The sequence below is a fragment of the Saprolegnia parasitica genome (genome assembly GCF_000151545.1).
Source record: "Saprolegnia parasitica CBS 223.65 unplaced genomic scaffold supercont2.347, whole genome shotgun sequence".
Classification (NCBI taxonomy): Eukaryota; Oomycota; class Saprolegniomycetes; order Saprolegniales; family Saprolegniaceae; genus Saprolegnia; species Saprolegnia parasitica.
Genome location: NW_012156741.1, coordinates 3,194 through 12,101, shown reverse-complemented (window position 1 = coordinate 12,101; position 8,908 = coordinate 3,194). Strand labels below are relative to the sequence as shown.

Below are 8,908 nucleotides of genomic sequence, written 5' to 3'. Positions count from 1 at the left end.
CTTAGTCGCGCTCCCGAACAATGGCCAGACCACGGGCGTTCAGCTCGTGCTCCCATCTACGTGGCACATTAGATTCGACTAAACACGATCCAAAAACGAGATCGTACTCCATGTAGCACTTTGCGTAGTAGTGGCGAATCCGCTCGGAGCGCACGGCCAAGAGTTCGCGGTTCGCCAGCTCCATTTCTCTTGGATCCTAGCATTCAGATTCAGATTCAGATACGAACGACGCGCAATGTACTTTTTGTCGGTGCGCGAGCGCTGGTTGATCATGCCGCGCTTGCCCTGGCGGTCTTCCCAGACCGCGCGACCTTTGAGGTGGTCGGACGCCTTGACGTGCTGCACTGCGTTGTGGAGCTGGTCCTCGCGCGCAATGAACATCTCGACGTTGCGCCCGAGCTTCTTCTTCCCAAACGGCTCGCTCGCCTCGCTTCGCTTGGCCAAGCCCGCGGCCGGTCGCATGGCCATATTTTCAGACTCAACGAAGTCGGTTTTGCCCGCAACGGCCGCGGGGTTGATACGTTGATACTTTCGAAATGATCTCTCGATTCCCAGCTCACATCGTTGACGATGCGAAAGGCTCGGTCTTTGATACGGTCTCTTGGCCACACGTCGCCTATGGTACGACTCGTGGCGTCCGTAGAGGCGTTGGCTCATTTGGTATTATTGCTACAATGTTTACTAGCACGAGTGGAATCGCCAGCTTTTGATATCGAAAAAGTAGGTCCTTTGTCGCCAGCGCACCGAGATAAGACCGGCCATGAGCGCAAACGCAGCATCAATCTCGCACTCGACGTCGTTTGCTTGGACCATCAACGTAAAATAGCTCGCCGAGCTCAAGTACGGCGTCCGAAGCTGTCGCGGCGGCAGCGCCCGCCACCGCTGTACGACCGCCGTACTGACCACCGCGCCCAGCGCAATTAAACCGCCCGTGAACACGCCGCGGAGACGGCCAATGGAAATGTACCCGGTGGTGCAATCCAGCGCGCCGTCCATATCGACCGACGTGCAGGTTCGCTGCAAGATCGCGGTATATCGCGGCGGCCCTTGGCAGCCGACAGCGATCGCCCACGTCAACAAGGAGCTCTTCCACGCATACGCCGGCGTATACTGCTGCGTGACGCTGCTAAGCAAGTCGTTGAGCACGTAGACAAGCCATGTCAGCTCAGACGCGACAAGGACCACCTTGTACCACGGTGTCGCTGGCACAACGAGCTGGGCGCCGTGGCCGGTCGAGGCAAGCGTCAATTGGCTCGTGTTCAAAAGCCACAGCGCCGTCGCGCTTCGAAACAGAAGGAGGAGCCGGCCGACCCAGACATGGCCGACAATACGATTGAGCTCAAAGAGGTGGAGGGCATTGATTGCACCAAATGAGGTGACGGTGTAGCACAGGACGAGCACAATGACGCTAATGAGGAGCAGTGTGACGTATTGGGCGCTCGTTCGGCACACGTAGCTCAGTGTCGTGCGCATCTCGGTCGGGTCGAGCTCGAGCGCAAGCGGCCGAAACGCTGTCGTGATCGTGCGCACGCGGCCCTGGTCGCCTTGGAATGACACGACTTCGCGCGCGCCAAGGACCCAATCAAAGAGATAGCACCACCCAAAGAACGGCCAGGCCGGGTCGTCCGTGCCGTTTAAAAGGCCCCGTTGATACAACTGCGTCGCTGCGATGGTGCTGGGCGTTATGTATTGGACGAGCGCTACGTCAAGGGCATTGACGGCGCTGGCAACGGCAGACGCGGACAGTGCCTCGAACGATGCGGCGTGCTCGCCCCGGAAGCGCTGTATCGTGTCGTAGATGAAGCGGCAGTCGACTTCGGAAAACACATCCGACGTGCACAGACGGTCACTGTGGATGGCCACATCGACGCCCACGAAGGCGAAGAGGACCGCCGTCGTGGATACTTCAATGGTTTCTGTGACCCACCAATCGCAGTCCGAGCGGAACGAGACAAAGGTATTGGGGCCGTAATGAATGTCGATGGGGGCGAGGTCGCTGCCGCAAATGAGGTTGCCGCCGACGTTCAAGAGCGGCGGCGTCTCGGTCAAGAGCTCCATGGGTAGCGCACAGATCGACGACTTGGCCGGCAGTTGAACAAACGCGTCCTGTGCCGTCATGTTGGAGAGCGTCAGGTTCGCCAGCGCCTGCATGAACGCGCCGTAAAACCGCCGGAGCGCGCTCGGCACTGAAATGTACTCGGTGTCGATGGCACCAAAGGGTCCTACCGTGCTTTGCAGCACGAAAAGGCCAGCTTGCAGCGGCTCCAAAAGCGTTCGATTGGTGACCAAGAGCTGCGTTGGGGTCGTGTTGGCAAAGGCAAAGTTGGAGGCCTCGCGTAAGAGGGACATCCCCCCGATGCCACTGGCGTTACTCGCCACCGCCCAGAGATCACTGGCGAAGGCCCAGTAGAGACGCATTGACGTCTGTCTGTCTGTGTGGACCTGGGGGGGTAGGTGCGCGATCGTGAGCGCGAAGCGTTGCCCCCACGCGGTCGAAATCTCGATCGCATCATGGAACCCCGTCGTCTTGAAGTTTTGCCACTGCAGCCGGAACGTCGAGAGTCCATGTGTGCGCCAGAGAGCCACCTCGGCGTCGATCGGGAGCGCAGTCGTGATCGTCGCACGCCACCAATCCCGCCCGCCTGCTGTCTGCTCGAGGACACTTGTGAACGCCATCTGCAACGACGTGCCCCAGCAGGTGCGCATGGCGTCCCAGTCGCGGACATTTCGAAGCGGCGCAGCGAGGTACACGGCCCCGTTGTCGCGCATCATTGCGTCGCACCGGACTTGGCGCGCGGCGGTGCTGGCCATGGTCCAGCTCCGGTTCAAGTCGAGGTAGCAGTACTGGGTGAACATCCACGGCAGCTGGCATGGGTCCATGGACCGGAGACCGCGCACTGCCGATGGAAGCGACAGTGTGTCTTCATTGAAGAGCTCTCGACGGGCGAGGTTGGCGTGCCACTCGATGGTGCCGCGCGTGTCGCGGTAGAGAGGCATGCCCAGTGCCGGTGTGTCGAGCTCCAAGAATGGCAGTATCTCTGTCGACGTCAGCGACAACTGCGTAAAGGTTGTAGCAAGAAATGCGTGCATACCGGACGTGTTGAAGCCGGACCAGCCAAAGTCGTTGGCGAGCGAATCCGACATGACAGAGAGGTACGCAATATTGCTGGTGAGCGTCGCGACGAGATACCCGAGCCCTAGCAGCGCGGTACTGTGCTGAAACCACGCGCGTTTGTGTCGAAATGGGCCGAGGCGCAATTGCATTTTGGAAGCACTCGTCGTGTTAAAGCTCAGATACTGTCGGTGCCGACGGACGCCATACTCTTGAGTACGCACGACCCGCCAGAGTTTGGTGTCGAGGAGATAGTGAACACCGCCATAGTCGAAGGCCACGAGGCCGCACATGACCGCCGAGATCGTGTCGAGCTCCAAGACCTCGCCGACGTGGTAGCTGGTTAGCGTCGGGGGCAACAGCACGTGCAATAATGGCATGGACAGGCGACGCTGGCACGGCAGTAGGATTGCAAGGAGCCACGCTCCGAAGAGAAGACTGGTGAGGAGAACGAGGCGCTCCCAGCTGCCAATCACGACCCGTCCGCTATCACACGTGACCGTCTCGAGGTTTTCAATCGAGCACTCGCGACGGAGATGGATGCGCCATGTGACCGGCGCAAACTGATCGATGCAAACAAGGACGGCCCAGGTTGCGATGAGAATGACAAGTGTCGACACACGATGCGTCCTTTGGACAAGAGGTGCGACGACTTCGTGGAGGACGTAAATCAGCCAGAGACCTTCGCCGGCCAAGGCGCTTGAGAGCCAAAGCGATCGTGTGGATTTTCGCACTTGGAGGAGGACCGCAGAAGGCGCTGACAGCGCTGTGGTGGCTGTTGAGAGACACACAAGGGCGAGTCCGCTGCGGGCGAGCAGAAAGTACCGACCAATATAGACGGCAGACACCACCGGGTTGAACATGATCCATGACGTCGACCGGAGGGTGCACCCGAGGCAGAGCGTGACGGCACCGACGACGCAAAGTGTCGCTGTCGTCATGGCCGCCGAGTACCACAGGTACGGTCCCAGCGTTGCTGGTGCGGGGGGAACGTCCGAGACGACCGGGGGGTAGGCGACCGAGATCACATTGACCGTTTGGACATCGCCTTGGAGGGAGAGCACTTCCCGTTGCCCTAACGCCCAGTCGTAGAGCATGGTCCAGCCGAAAAAAGCAAAGGTCGGGTCCAGCAGCCATTGCATCTGGATCTGGGGATCACTCTGCGTCTGGTTGCGCAAGTACTGGAAAAGGCCAATACTGTGGTCCACCAAATGGGCAACATGTGGCGCTTGCAAGGACATCGCTCGGGCCAAGACATCCGTCGCGTGGAAGGCTCGTTCACACGCCGCCGCGTCCACCGCGGCGGCACAGACCTCGTCGCTTGTCGCCTCCCCGAGCTGCAGCAGCGCAAACACACCAGCGTCAATGCGCCAGAAAGACGTCAGCGGCGCTTGGCGCTGACACACATCCTCAAAGCCAAAGGTCTGCTGCACAAATGACAATGGCGAGCCAAAGATACACCACGGATTGCCACTGTAGAAGCTCAGTCCCGGATCGGCCCACTGCAGAGGCCGCAATTGCAGCGACACGGGGGGCACGACATGGGCTTGTAGCGCCGGCGAGGTTACGAGCGCCGACATCATATCGGCGCGGAAACGATCGATGGCCTTGACAAGCGCCGGCGGGGGCAGAACCCACTTGGCATCGAGGGCGGCAAGCCAGCCGACTTGGTCGTGAAGCGTTTGACCGAGCGGGGGTAGTGGACAGCCTTCGATGAAGCACGCCATCACATCGGGTGTCGTATCCGCAAAGTAGTTCAAGGTGCCTCGGACCATGGTCTGGTTCTCGCTCGGCGCGTACAAGTCGTTGCTGAAGAGGTCGTAGAAGAGACACGTTTTTCGGTGCATGTGACGACTGGTCGTTGGGATGCTCTTGAGCGACATGGGAACCGCGATGCCAAGGGCGTTCTCGACAAGAACACTTTCAAACAGGCCAAAACCGGTGCCCGTGCCATATTGAAGCGTAAAGTGGCGAAATCTGTGCGAGCGCCACAGCTGCACTTCGTCGTTAATGGAAAGGATCGTGTGGGCGGTCAACGTACGCAGCCAGTCGGCGCCTCTTTGTCCGGTCGCTGCGATCGGATCACCGATGCGACTGTCAAAGAGGCCACCCATAAACTGCCGCCACGCGTCAAAATCGATGTTGCGCAGGACCGACTCCAGATACATGGCGGCATTTGCCGTCTCGGACGCCGCACAGCGCGCTTGGCGCTTGGTCGAGTAGGCAAACTCCCAGTGTTTCTCCAAGTCAACCCAGCAGTACGGTGCGACGAGCATCGATACTTGATCGGTGGAGAGTCTTCGAAGGCTCTGGATCGCGATCGGCAAAGTTGTGAGATCGTTGTAGAGGACCCGGCGGACGTACACAGCGTCGACGCCCGACAAAAGCCCCCCGAGGAGGGCGAAGGATGGTGCGAATATGTCGAAGTTGTGCTCTGTCGCGTAGGGCAGCGTCGAGAGATGGGTGTTGAGAAGCTGCCGCAACACAGGCGATGTCGTGACGAGGTCGGGCCACAAGTAGTCGGTCGCCGTGTACGGAGAAAATGCGCCCATGACAAAGACGCTCAGCGCCACGGAGGCCGCGACGTACACCATGCCAACGACGTGGAGACGCCATGAGACTGGCGATGGCCCCACGAGTATGTCGAGCGTGCGCGGGGCCACAAACACCTGCATCCTCTACGTTGATGCTGAGGTGTCGGGTGAATGGTCGGTCGACGAAACGCCGATGTGAAACTGGTCTACCAAGGCTGGAAAGAAGATAGTCCTTGTTGGTTTGAAAACAGTTACGACAACGATCGACTCGTTTTGGCGTCGTCGAGTCGTAACGTTACTCGGTGAATAGCTCGGATTGGTGTGGACGCCTTGATAGAGCGATGGCCCATCAGTCTCGTTCCCGATGGTAGACCGGTCCACCAGGGCCAACGCGGGCGTTCTTTATCGGTCCATGCTTTCCGGTAGAAAGGAGGTGTTTGAATGTGCGTTGAACAGAAATATATGTGCAATCGACGTGCCAGATTGCGCACACCGCGTAGGCACCCCGAGACGAGGTCCAGGCCATAAAAGCGATTGATGCTCGCGAGTCGGTAGGCGTCAACCGTTGCAGTCACGAGTCATCACTTTGGCGGATGGCGCTGGAGCCACGGCTTGAAAGTCAGTTGCAAAAAACGTACGATGGGCAGCGGGGTGCTTTGTCTTTTTGTGCTCGACAGCAAGGGCCTAGCGTTTTATTTTGAAGAATCGAAGCCACCGCTCACCGACGTTCGAATGCTCCTGGAAGCACGGGGGCTCATGACGACGAAGCATCGTTTTGCTTTTTTGCAGTGAGAAGGGCAACATACAAGCAAACGTCTATACGGTGGATCGCGCAAACAAAGACATCATGCCACTCGACTGTTTAAAGGGAGGAAAGGGGTCGTTGTCGCCGAAGGAGTCGATTACCTTGCAACCCTTGGCAAGTCCACCAATACGTACAGGTCATTCACGCCGGCTGGACCCACGGCTTGCATAGGATACCAATCCGGATTGTTATATTGTGATTCCAAGCTGGTTTGTTATTAACTGTGGGCTTGCATTCTATTTTGTCAACACGCCGCCATCTTTTGCTCCACACAAAAGTCGCCGTTCAAGCGAGCCGAGAGTGCGTCCTTGGCGAAGTCAAGCTCTTGGGCCACTGCGATCGGTGCGTTTGCAGTCTGCTGCTCAAGACGCTGCAGTGCATGGTACAATCGGTCCAGAGCTGGGTTGCGCTCGGTATCCCTCGCCACAGAACGGACGCGGGCGGGCTGAAAATCGACTTGTCGAATGTCGTCGGGCAGCGTCGTTGAGCCCGCGTCGTGGGCATCCTCTCCCCCGACACGAAAGTTGTCGTCCGTGCGAGTACTGAGCGCATCCTGGCCGATGTCGGACTCTTGGACCTCTGCAGCCAGTGTTTCGCGTAGCGATTCAAACTCAGCCTTGAGCTGGTCAAAGCTGGGGCGCCCGTTTGGATCGTCAAGCACGCAGCGCTGGTAAATGCTCGCAATGCTTGCCGGAACGTTCTCCGAAAGCGTTGGCCGCAGCTTGTTGTGCACAATCTTGCGTGTGAGTTGATCCACGCTCGCGTAGTTTATGTGGTGCTCGTGGTACGGTCTCTTGCGCGTGTCGATTTCGGCGAGCACTAGATGACGCACCAAATAAGATGCCATAGTACTACAACATAGTATATGTATATTGTACCAATGCCGAAGCTGTACACGTCGACCGTCGATGTGCACGTGTCGCCGCGAAGGATCTCGGGCGCATCCCAAAACGGCATTTGCAGATCATAGTGACGGCGTAGCGTCGAGAGACGCGCAAGACCGCAATCGGCAAGCTTGGCGACTTGACCATTGGCGCTAATTTATTGTTGGTCATTGTCAGTAAAACGGAGGTAGTACCTGATGAGGACATTGGCGGCCTTGAGGTTACCGTGAATATACTCTGGCACTTGTGCGTGCAAATAGGTCATGCCGCGGCAAATGTCGATGAGAAACTCGAGTAGCTGGTCCGTCCAGCTCAGCGCCGTGGATGGGTCCTTTTGGATGGACCCGAGGTCGCCGCGCTCCATGTATTCTGTCACGAGGTAGCTACGTAGAGCTCGTTGTGAGATACAACGGCAAGGTGCTAGAATGGACTTCTACCAGGTATCGTCGGCGTCGGTGCTGAAGCCAACGAAGAGGACGATGTTGCGGTGCCGGAGCGTTGAGAGGAGCCGAATCTCGTCCGCCCAATGCATGGTGTCCCATTCGTACCCGTAATGGAATAGCTTCTTGATGACGACGGGCATTCCATGAAGCTCGCCTTTAAAGACCTTCCGAACCCAGTATGGGCTTTTGTCCAAGCGCTTCCAAGCGTCCAAGCGCTCGCCAAAGGTCAGGTCGTCGTAGGCGATCGCAGCCCGCTGGATCCTAGAATCGCCCACCATGGTCATGTACAAAGCAGCGCCGTGCCGCGTACCAGTATGGCAATCTAGGTGGCGCTGGCAAGCTCATGAGCCGGGGCGAGCGCGGCAAGCAGCATCTAATCAAGTTGCCCATCGTCCGTAACTGCTTGCGGCAGTTGACAGACAGTATCAAAATACAGGAAGTGTCGTCATCCCTAATGATGGGCTTGTCTGGATGGCTCGCAAAGTGTACCTTTGATACGAGATATCCTCCACCAAAGGATATTCAAGTATAGTATTTTTGGAAGAAGTATCATTTTGATTGTACAATATTTACGGTACCCTAGCGATAGAAATTGATAACTTTTAAGAATCAATACCATTGTTTTACACAGTGATCTGATTCGCATTCGTTCCATGGCCACTTGGCGGATAATCCGCCCTTAGATCTGGAGGGTTAAATGGGACGGCGCTGCTGCCTTTACTTATGCATCCCATCGTCATACCAAAGACCGAAGAAAGTGGCAGCTGGAAAGACAACAACGACTGCGCCCACGAGCCCTGCCAACTACGTAATATAGTAATATAAAAACTTTTTGCTTTAAGCAATAGGAGACGAAGTACGTCTAAATTTTTTTGGGTGACGCCCGCAGGGCCATAGCGCGCTCCGGCGTGCTGTGTGCCCTGTGTCTTACGTCCTCTGCTGTGTAAGTGCCGGTCGCTGGCAGCGGTCGGTGGTCGCCGCTCTTCGCGCGCTCGGCACCCAATGCCCCTCGACGATTCAAAGCCCGTCGAGTCCCCGGCGGCCGTCAAGGAGATGAGACGTCGCTGGCCCTCCCGTGCTTTCTCCCCGCGGGCGCGGTCGCCCTGCCTCCACGAAGTCCCGTAGCCTCC

At 57.8% G+C, this 8,908-nt stretch overlaps 3 protein-coding genes across 3 annotated transcripts; all 3 read right to left on the bottom strand.

The window, feature by feature from the left end:
• Position 1: 1 nt before the first annotated feature.
• On the bottom strand, positions 2-462 carry SPRG_16561 (hypothetical protein; the record flags this gene model as incomplete). The annotated part of the gene is made up of 3 exons (XM_012355980.1): positions 2-56; positions 108-186; positions 231-462. The coding sequence occupies 3 exons, from the start codon at positions 460-462 to the stop codon at positions 2-4; spliced, it is 366 nt and encodes a 121-aa protein (XP_012211370.1).
• Positions 463-681: 219 nt separating this feature from the next.
• On the bottom strand, positions 682-5,787 carry SPRG_16560 (hypothetical protein; the record flags this gene model as incomplete). The annotated part of the gene is made up of 1 exon (XM_012355979.1): positions 682-5,787. The coding sequence occupies one exon, from the start codon at positions 5,785-5,787 to the stop codon at positions 682-684; it is 5,106 nt and encodes a 1,701-aa protein (XP_012211369.1).
• An 855-nt stretch (positions 5,788-6,642) lies between these two features.
• Positions 6,643-8,223, bottom strand: SPRG_16559 (TKL/DRK protein kinase). Its single transcript, XM_012355978.1, has 5 exons — positions 8,089-8,223; positions 7,773-8,039; positions 7,519-7,718; positions 7,330-7,473; positions 6,643-7,270 (listed from the first exon to the last, which is right to left on the bottom strand). The coding sequence occupies exons 1-5, from the start codon at positions 8,166-8,168 to the stop codon at positions 6,696-6,698; spliced, it is 1,266 nt and encodes a 421-aa protein (XP_012211368.1). The 5' UTR covers positions 8,169-8,223; the 3' UTR covers positions 6,643-6,695.
• Between the last annotated feature and the right edge of the window lie 685 nt (positions 8,224-8,908).

Excerpts from the sequence above, each read along its gene's own strand:
- SPRG_16559 (XM_012355978.1), bottom strand. The coding sequence starts at position 8,168 with ATGGGCAACTTGATTAGATGCTGCTTGCCGCGCTCGCCCCGGCTCATG. Across the intron at positions 7,719-7,772 it reads ACCGACGCCGACGATACCTG|CTACCTCGTGACAGAATACA; the intron begins GTAGAAGTCCAT and ends AGCTCTACGTAG. Across the intron at positions 7,271-7,329 it reads CGTGTACAGCTTCGGCATTG|TGCTCGCCGAAATCGACACG; the intron begins GTACAATATACA and ends TGCGTCATCTAG.